This window comes from Natator depressus, chromosome 4, assembly GCF_965152275.1.
Source record: "Natator depressus isolate rNatDep1 chromosome 4, rNatDep2.hap1, whole genome shotgun sequence".
NCBI classification, from domain to species: domain Eukaryota; kingdom Metazoa; phylum Chordata; order Testudines; family Cheloniidae; genus Natator; species Natator depressus.
This window is the reverse complement of record NC_134237.1, coordinates 135,842,494-135,852,554: the sequence shown is the minus strand read 5'-3', so window position 1 is coordinate 135,852,554 and position 10,061 is coordinate 135,842,494. Positions and strand designations below refer to the sequence as shown.

At 54.3% G+C, this 10,061-nt stretch overlaps 1 protein-coding gene across 1 annotated transcript; it reads right to left on the bottom strand.

The window, feature by feature from the left end:
• Nucleotides 1-244: 244 nt before the first annotated feature.
• Nucleotides 245-9,819, bottom strand: EGR4 (early growth response 4). Its single transcript, XM_074950185.1, has 3 exons — nucleotides 9,598-9,819; nucleotides 6,000-9,164; nucleotides 245-908 (listed from the first exon to the last, which is right to left on the bottom strand). The coding sequence occupies exons 1-2, from the start codon at nucleotides 9,752-9,754 to the stop codon at nucleotides 7,822-7,824; spliced, it is 1,500 nt and encodes a 499-aa protein (XP_074806286.1). The 5' UTR covers nucleotides 9,755-9,819; the 3' UTR covers nucleotides 245-908; nucleotides 6,000-7,821.
• Between the last annotated feature and the right edge of the window lie 242 nt (nucleotides 9,820-10,061).

Genomic DNA, 10,061 nt, shown 5'->3' with positions numbered 1-10,061 from the left:
GTGAGATCATGATTTCTCTTGCTAGGCTGGGGTGGATGGTACAGCGCGGCCTGCAGATTGCTCTCATGCTCGGCCAGGCAGTAGCTGCTTGCAGCCAAACTGAGGGGCCTCCTGTGGGAATGATGCACCAAGGAAAAAAAAAATAAGACCAGGGGAAAAAGATTTGAGCCAAGGAGAGATCAGAGCAGTGGCAAGTCTCCTGAAGCATGGGCTAGATGATCATAATGGTCCTTTCTGGCCTTAACAATCGATGACTCTTCTCCTTCACCCACGTTTGGGGGCTGATAGCCAGAGGGTTACTCCTTCCCTAAGCCCATGTAAGCCATGGGTAGAGGGCTGGCCTTGGAAGATCTCATCCAGTCCTGGGCTAGAATTAGCCCCTACCTCTGCACCTGGCATGACTAGCATTGTATGTGGTGGAGGAGCTGGGAAGGACAGGGGGTTATATGTTGTAACCGTTGAGTTGCCACCAGTCCAGATGGCACAGGCCAGTCCTGCATCCTCCCAGCGCGCTCGTGGGCCGATGCTGTAACGGTTGAAGGCCCGGCTCATCAGCACGCCATTGTGACGTGGCACATGCCATGGGGATGCTGGAGCCCCAGCGCTTGGTTTCTCAATGCAGCATTTGATGCGTGCCATGGAGCGGTGACGTGACGTCTGTGTGCTCTTCGTTCCTCAATTGTCCCACCTGAGTTGTGAGGCGGTGACAACATGCCCTGAAGGGAGTGACATTTCGCAGTGCAGCACCATGCTGCATCGTGACGTGATCGCACGGCATCATGACTCAGTGACGTTAATGTCCCTGCATGCTAACTTCCCTGAAGCCAAAGGCAGCTGCGTTGGGACACCTTTCCTAACCATGAGCCCCACCCAGCTGCCCGGTTCTCGCTTCCTGTAGGGAGACAGAGCTGTAAAGGCAAAGGAAAATAAGTGATGGGTTCTGAACAGCATAAGGTCAACTGGAGACAGCTCTGTCAGTCCTTCTAATGCTACTCTGCTTCTGAGCAGAGCAGCTACAATGCTTAAGCCAAGGAGAAAGAGGACAAGGCTGGGCTTTAACCCATCCGTGGTCCTGCATTTCCACTTAAGAACCACAGGGATGGGGGACTAGAATCAGGGATGACGGAGCGGCAGCAGCTTTGAGATGGATTAGACCCACCCCCTTAACCAGGCATCTGGGCAGGAGGAGCATGAAGATACTGGATATTTGTACTGCTTGGGCTGGTTTGCCTGGCTTTACATAAGAACGGCTGTCCTGGGTCAGACCAATGATCCATCTAGCCCAGTATCCTGTCTTCTGACAGTGGCCAAAGCCAGATGCTTCAGAGGGAATGACCAGAACAAAGCAGTTTTGAGTGATCCATCCCCTGTTGTCCACTCACAGCGTCTGGCAGTCAGAGATTTAGGGATACCCAGAGCATGGGATTGCATCCCTGACTATCTTGGCTAATAGCCATTGACCTATTCTCTGTGAAATTATCAAATTCTTTTTTGAACCCAGTTATACTTTTGGCCTTCACAACATCCCCTGGCAAGGAGTTCCACAGGTTGACTGTGCGCTGTGTGAAGAAACACTTCCTTATGCTTGTTTTAAACCTGCTGTCAACAATTTCATTGGGTGACCCTGGCTCATTGTGTTGTATGAAGGGGTCAATAACACTTCCTTATTCACTTTCTTGAGTCTAACGATCTATTGTCCTCCGGGCCAGATGGGCCCACGTCTGTGTGAGGAGAAGAGAGTGAGAGGGAGGATTTTTTTCCCTAAAATGCCACACGTTGGTTCAAATGTGACCAACTGGCTCTCCACGATTTACTCCCCCCACACCCCACCGTAGCCTGCAATGGAGTGAAAGCAGCTTGGATTGGGCATCTTTGGGGCCTGCTATTGGAAAAATCAAACTCAGGAACGTTCCACTTCAGGGAAGCTTTGGTGGGCATAGCAGAGGGTCCATCTCACTGCTCTTGGAGCCAATTAGAGAGGACCAGTGGAAGGGTTTAAAGTTCTTGTGGCCACTGAGAGCACTTGCTTGCTCTCTCCAAGGACTCTCATTGGCTGCTAGAATTACTGGGCTGGTGGGTCATCTAATCAATTTTGGCTCTTTCTAGGATCACAGGTCTGGCCAGACTGGATCAGACCCAGAGTCTGTCTAGTTCAGAATCTGGCCTGTGGCTGGAATCTAATGCTTCATGGGGAGGCCCAAGAAACTTTGTAGCAGACAATTACGGAATGCCCTGTCCTTAGAGGAACAATGAAAAGTCATAGAAGACGGCATGATGTGGTGGTTAGAAATTGAGTCACCAGATGTAGGCTCTCTCTAGCTCTGCCACTGATGTTGTGACCTTGGGCAAGTCCCTTAACTTTGCCACCTCAGTTTGCCAAAATGGATTTGATCAAAGCTCCCCCTTTTGGGATCCTTGCATGGAAGGTGCACTGAGCCTGCTTTAAGCTGATCATTTAAGGCAGGACCAAGCTGGCAGAATTTCCCTGCTTTCCTGAGTGTGAGTCTCTTCCCGAAGTTATTTTTATGCCTGCGGTTTGTGTGAATGTGTGCGGCACACAATGAGCCGCGTTTGGTTGTTATGGGAACTATGGCTCTAAAAATGTAAAAAGAAAACAAGCAGGGCACATGGGGGGTGAGGGAGATCTTGTAGTTAACAGCTTTCATCACATCCGATGAAGTGAGCTGTAGCTCACGAAAGCTTATGCTCAAATAAATTTGCTAGCCTCTAAGGTGCCACAAGTCCTCCTTTTCTTTTTGCAAATACAGACTAACATGGCTGCTGCTCTGAAACCAGCTTTAATAATAATACTTAGCACAACAGCTGGGAATCACAAAGCACTTTCCCAGGCCGGGTCAGGGTCATTTCACAGAGTGGGAAAATCTAACACTTGGACTGACTCACCCAGGAAGCCAAGGGCAGGGCCAGGCGCCGAAGCCAGCTCATCTGACTCTCAGCCCCAACCGACCACACTTCAGGCTTCAGCCAGCCGCCTTTGGCATCAGGAAAGAATTTCTTCCTCCCGATGCACAATTGGTCACATGGATTTTGGAGGGTTTTTTCCCCTCCTGTAAAGCATCAGGGACTGGCCCTGGCTGGAGATGGGGCCTGGAGAGGTGGGTGTGATATGGTACAGAGCAGGGATCGGCAACCTTTCAGAAGTGGTGTGCCGAGTCTTTAATTTAAGGTTTCGCGTGCCAGTCATACATTTTAACGTTTTTTAGAAGGTGTCTCTCTCTAAGTCGAAATATTATATAACTAAACTATTGTCACATGTAAACACACCTTGTTTAGCCGTGAAGGCAAGACCACAGGGGGAGAGGGAGGGGAAGGGTGACTAGCCTTGTTTCACTCAGGCACACCAACACTAGCAGGGCATCGAATCCAGATCTACAGCAACCTAGCCTAGAGCTTTCCCATCCATCTGTGGCCAGTCAAGAGCCCAGGGCACTCGTTGCAAGTGTAACAGCATTGACCCAGGTATCCTGTCCAACTGGCCAATGAAATTCTGCCTGACTCAGTCCCCCATTGATGTTCAATCACAGATATTTTCCTTCACTTCCCCCTCTGATAAAAACGTGGTGGGTAGGGTATCTGGGTGTCCAGAGGGCTCCTCCGTGGTTGAGCTGGGCCCTGTGTCTCTCTGGGATCCTGCTGGGTGAAGGGAGCTGTACGAATGCAATGCAGTATTAACTATAACCCTGGCCTTTGCATATATGGGCAGAGCACTCAGAGAAATCACAGGTATATTTCCTGGGAGGGGAATGACAAGGATCAGAAACTGATGTTAGATAACCCTGGGCTGGATGTGCCTATGACTCATGGCATATCCACACTACAAAATTGTGTCAACCTAAGTTACATCGATGTACAGCCACCGCCGTAACTAAATCGCTTGTGCATGTCCACACTACGTTCCTTGTGTCAGTGGTGCACGTCCTCACCAGGAGTGCATGCACCAATTTAGCTGCCACTGTGAGGCATTATGGGTTGGCTTCTGAAAGGCAGCAACAGTTGATGTAAGCAACTCCATGTCTACCCAAACTCACCCAATGGCACGGGGCTACAATGCTGCATGGAACATGCCTGCTTTTTTGAAAAGTGCTAGGTGATCTGTAATGGCCACAAGTGGCCACTGCATAAGTGTGCCCATTTTACAGGTAGCCCAAAGCCTGCCTGGAGACTTGGAGCATTGTTCCTGGAAGGATAATCCCTAAATACTGCCAAGAATGAAATAAAACAAAATGTTAAATCTAACAAGCTTCTTGTAAGGAGGGCTCCCAGGATGAGTCCGAAAGCCCTGAGCTTGGAGATCTGCATGTGTAGAGACGGCAGCAGACAGAAAACAAATGTAATGGCACAGGGATATTCTTAATACTAGAAAACCCTTGAGTCAGGGACTTTGTCACTAGTTCCCTTTGTTGGGCCAGGTTTGAGGTAAATCACCTTAAATCGGTCCATTAGGGATGGACAGTTTCATCTCTGCAGGGAGCTGATGGGAAATGGGGCTCCATGCGGCCCACGCAATGCTCCATCCCTACCCAGCACCCCGCTCTCCTGGGGCCGTACAATCGCACCAGCTCTGCTGCCTAGGAGGAGGGGCTGAATGCGACCCCTTGTGCACTGAGCCCGCCTGCCAACAGCAGGACCCGTTGTGTGATGTCGACACCTGGCGCTGGGCTAAGACATGGTTTATGGAAGAAAGATGACTTAGGGGGGCGAGGCCCTTAGCCTCAGTTTGATTCCCTGTGGGACCTTGGGCAAGTCTGTGCCTCAGTTCCCCAGCCTTACAGTGTGGATAACAGCCCTGCCCTCCTGGGAAGATGCTCAAGTACAGTGGTAACAGGTGCTATATAAATAGCAAAAGAGCCACCAGCGGCTCCTTGCAGGGGCTGAATTAAAGCGGCCAGCCTGGAGGGGAAAGCCCTGTATCACCATGCCAGTGCCCCGGGGGGGACTGACCCATTGGCTGTGGAGAAATGAAAGCCTTTGGTGCCAGGGTAGATTGCCAGGTTCCACCCCCGCTGTGAAGGTCTAGGGACAAAGGCGGCCAGTTCACACCAACAGGCAGGAGCTCACTGAGGACTTTGCAGTAGGCCTGGGCCGGGCAAGTGTTCGCATGTCCTTCCTCCCTTGGGGTGATTTAAATCAATAGCTGATCATCCTGGGGCTGTGAGAATCAGGCAGCAATGCCACATGTTAAACGAATAAATATGCGTTTAGTCAACTTAGTTCCAAATTACGTAAGTTCCTGATGTTTCTCACCAGCCCCTCCCATCTTATTTGCTCTGGTTCCTCCTTGGCAACAAGAGGAGCTGAGCCAGGCGGATCCTAGCTAATGCTGGGGCCGCACAAGCTGTGTTATCCGGGTGGGGGGGGAAGATGGTGGTGGTTCTAAACAGAAGCCACCCCCAGTGGCCTTGCTGCAGTGAAGTGGTCAGTGGTCGTGCCACCCCCATCAGTCTCAGCCAGGGCCACACCTGCTCGCTAGCTCGTGGCTGTCTAAGCGCCTAAAGGGGAATTAGCACTCTTCAGGCTCTGCCCCCACCCCCACAGGTGGGGCAGAGCAACAAGCAGTCTATGAGGGCCGGGGACTCTGGTGGGGCCAAGCCACCAGCAGACTATGGATGGGGCCGGGCAGTAAACAGTCTAGGGAGCTCCGGCCCTCAGGCAGGGTGGAGCGACAGCAATCTACAGGGCTCTGTCCCCTCTGGCAGGGTGGAGCTACAAGCAGTCTAAGGCACTGAAGCAGACAGAGGACAAATGCAGGCCTCTTGGCCTAAGGCAGGCAGGCAGCCACCCCAGGGGTGGGGTGGGCACAGGGAGGAGGGGGACCCAGGCCCACCGGGTCCCAGCCCAGGGCTCTGACAGTGGAGGAGGGCTCCCCCACTGAGTCAGCTGGGAATCACACCACAACACGCTGACCAGTGTTCTGGCCACACATCTGAACTATCATCTGGTGTCTGTGGGCTACTTCCTATGACCCTGCTTCAGTGTACCTCAGCTCATGGGCATCCTCCATCTCCCGGGGGTACAAGGCCTGCAGCAGTCCCAGTAGCTCCTCTGTGCTCCCATTGACTGGTTGACCCTGCAGTCCTTCTGGGTCCTTGGTGCTGCAGGGCTTGTCCTCAGGTGTGGGACTCAGCAATAGCCAGGGCACATCTGTCTCCTTCACCACGTCCCCTCCAGTTGAGCTGCAGGGTCCACCTTTTAAGCTTCCTCTCCCGCCCCTCTGCTTTCAGTGGGGCAGACACATGGGTGGCCCAGCTCCACCCACCAGGGGGTGGATAGGGTTTCCTCCCAGTCAGTCTCAGTGGAAGGCCACACCCCTTCACTACCTGCAGCAACAGGTCTGTTATCTGGAGGACTTGGCAAAGTTCTGGGCTCCTTTGGGGGCATGATCCAAAGCCCACTGAACTCTATGGGAAGATACTCAGGGACTCCACTGGGCTTTGGCTCCAACGCTGGCAGGGAGCTGATGCACGCCCGTTGTGGCCACCAAAAGCAGACCTTTAATGATGCAATGTTGCCCACAGCTTACTCTTGCTGAGTGATCCTGGTACATACCTGCCCTTTGCATTCAGTACTGGCTGACTGCTGGCTCATTTCATATTCCCTTCTAGGCAATCTTAATGGGACCACCACAAGTCTTCTTGTAAAACCACCATTTTATTTAGAGTTGCTTCGGGTACAGGAGACAGCATGGGAAACAGTTCTCTTCCTGACTCTGCCACTGATGGGATGTGACCGTGGGCAAGTTCTTAATGCCCCTGGGGTAGATTCGGCTAGCGCCTTCAGCATGCTGATTAGTACTTGACTCCTCACTGATTTCAATGGGCCAGTTTGCGGAGTTAGGTGCAATACAGTTAGCAGAACCGGTCCCTCTGGCATGCGGTTCCCATCTCTGTAGAATATTGAGCTTTATTGACATGCAACATTATAGGGATTAAAAAGAAAAAAATGCAGGAAGGATTTCTAGAGTAGAACAAACTTTAATTGCAAAAATAAACACAGCTTTGTAATATTCCTGATAGGTTCAGTTTTTTTACAAAGAGGAAAATATTTACATGGGGGGAGGGACGACCCCCCACCCAAAGCCATAGTTATGTACAAAATATTATAAACCAGAGTTGGTCAAATAATAACACCTGTCTTCAGTTATTCACGCGTCAGTCGGTCATGTTGATCGCATCCATTTTGGTTTTTTCCAACAGTCATTTCTGGTGCAGTTTCGACATGAGAACCTGTCTTAGGATGGCTTGTTCAGGGAGCTCGTTTAAAGTGCTTGGCAAGCTAAATCGGATTCAGTTTATTAAAAATGCAGCCCTAACAAATGCAGCTTGTTCTTCGCCTCAGGCGTGGGCGGGATTTCTTGATGCACGTTTCTCTCCCTTTGAAACCGAAGTTAAAGCCGCAGTTTGCAAGTGTCCTTTGGCCCCGCGCCGCGCCCCGGCTAGCTGGAGCTGTCCGCGCCGCGCGGTGCTGAAACAGCGCGTCTGCCGGCAGCGCGGATTATTCCTCCTTCACCCCGAGACCTCTTGGCTTGCTCCGGCAGGGACTGTGCACACGCGATTGGGCATGGCCCCTGGGGCCCATCGTGACAGGGGTGGTGCCTTTCACTTATGTACATCCAAAGCGCCTTCTCTCCTGGGCAGAAGGACTCGCCAGAGGAAGCGATCCCTGCCCACCACCAATTGTCACGATCTTTGCCACGGCCACCCGGGAGCCATGTGGAGGTGGGCTCTCCAGCCCGATCCCTTCAGCCAGGGGCGGCCGGGCTCACCCCAGAAAACGACAGCAACCAGGGCTCCCCGTTGGGCTTTAGAGTGTCCCGAACGACAGCCCCACCGCATAGAAGCCGAGGCCTTTGAGCTTCTCCTCGGTCCTTGCTTTCTGCTTCAGGTGGACCTTGCTGTGTCTCTTCTTCTCGTCGCTCCTGGCAAACCGGCGGCCACAGATGTCACAGGAGAAGGGCTTCTCCCCGGTGTGCGTCCGGATGTGGGTGGTGAGGTGGTCGCTGCGGCTGAAGTTCCGCAGGCAGATGCGGCACTGGAAAGGCTTGTGGCCGGTGTGGATCCGGAGGTGCCGGTTGAGCTCGTCCGACCTGGCGAAGCTCCTGATGCAGGTCTCCACGGGGCAGGCGAAGGATTTCTCGTGGGGCTTGGGGCAGAAGCATTTGGAGGAGCATTTGTTCTTGCGGGTTCTCTTCTTTGGCTCGGGTAGGACGTCGGGGTTGGTGGAGATTAAAGCGGTGGCCGAGGAGGTGGAAGGATGGGCCAGGAAGTCTGCGGTGGGGACTGACGGGGCATGATGGGGGTGGAGGAGCTCGGTTGGATTCATTAAGCTTGGAACGGCCTCAGGTTGAGCCAAGGAGGATTCGAACTGGTGCATTAACTGCGGTGGGAGGTTGTGGATCTTTGCCTCCCCGAAGTCGCCGGGGATTTGCCCCTGGCTGCCGAGATTCTGGAAACTTTCGGGCTCGCAACCGGAACCCAAGTTGTTGCTGAAGGGGGCTTCAGACAGGCTGTTAAGCTCTGCCCGGCAGCTGACGGACAAGGCGTTTTCGATTTTGGATCCGAGGGGGTGGAACATGGCCTGGCTACTTTCCGGGGGCTGGAAGGACTCAGAGGACGGGTAGCCATCTGGCAAGTAGTTCTGAGGTTGAGCGAGTGGCTCCCACTGGGAGCAGGAAACCTTAAACTTGTCCAGGGATGGAGCCATGGGGGGAATCTTAATGTCCTGCTTGTTTTCCAACAGTTTTGCCTCAAAGAGACACTGCGAGGAGCTTCCTAAACTCGGGGAGGTTTGGACTTGGGGCGCATTCTCCAGGGTGGGGAAGCCCGGGTAGCCCTGCTCAGCGAAGGGGGGCTGGACGGAGATATTCAGTTCCGGCTGGCAGCTGGAGTAAAGGTCCAAGTGGTTCTGAATGGCTTCTGGGACCGAATAAAGAGAGTCCAGTTGTCTTTGGTGGCCTTCGGAGCCAGGGAAAGGAGAAAGGCCCAGGATGCCCGACATCAGATTGAAGAGGGATTCCTGGTCGTGGGGCTGCTCCGGCATTGCCTTGATGAAAAAGCTGCCGGTGTAGCTGAGCGAGGGGACTGGCTGGCCGCCGAGGAAGAAGTAATCTGCAGCCTCACCGTTTATTGTGGCCCCCATGAAGTCACCTGGGAATTAAAAGCGGGGAGGAAAGACGGTTATAGACATCGCTTGGCTCGGGGGCGGGGGATGCAGAACGGGCTGCCCGAATAGCGACGCCAGAGCGGGACCTGCAGAAACTCACCCCGCAGCTATGGAGCACCCCGGGGTTATGTAACACCTCTCTGCCTCGCACACGCCGCTTTGCTTCTAAAGACGAGGCGCCCCGGGGCAGCGACGTGCCCCCAGCCGGATTCCCACCCTCCCAGGCCTGGGTCAGCTTTGGATCCACGACCAAGGGCCACCTTCTCTCCGCGAAGAGCCCTAGTCCTCTTTCAACGCCAGAGGCTTCTTTGCAGGCTTTCAGCTGCTTGGAAGCCGGACCCCCCCGGCTCCTGCTTGGCTACAGGTTGAAGGCATCAGCCTGTGGGGCTGGGGGGGGGGGGGTCGGGTCTCTCTTACCTCCGGGGAAATCGGCCGCCGCCTCCGGCTGCTGCCCCGCCAGAAGTTGCTGCTCCTGCGGGCCCGAGCCCGGCTGCTCTCCGGCTTTCAGCTCGCAGCTCTCCTGGTACTTGAAGTAGAGCGGGTCCTGGCAGGAGAAATCCATCACGCCCAACATCTCCGGCGAGCCCAGGCTCGGGGGCGGACGGGAAAGTCCCCAACGCGGCAGCCCCTCTGCCCCGCTTCCCAGCGCGGCTCCAGCCCCTGCGCCCCGCGGCGCCCGTCCCAGGCCAGTGCCCTGCGGCCTCGGGGCATGGGCGCTCCGCCTGCTGCGCGGGGCTCGGCGGGTCCTCTGGGCTGCCAGCGCCGCGGCCGCTTTTATACCTGCAGCGGGGCTGGCTCGGCTCTTCCGCCGCGCCGCGCCGCTTCCTTTTCTGGAGTCCCCCGCCAGGCGGGCGGTGACGTAAATGCCCATAGATGGACTC

Bases quoted from the DNA above. Each gene is read 5' to 3' on its own strand.
- EGR4 (XM_074950185.1), bottom strand. From the start codon at position 9,754: ATGTTGGGCGTGATGGATTTCTCCTGCCAGGACCCGCTCTACTTCAAG. The intron at 9,165-9,597 runs GTAAGAGAGACC...TTTAATTCCCAG, and splicing joins GGCGGCCGATTTCCCCGGAG to GTGACTTCATGGGGGCCACA.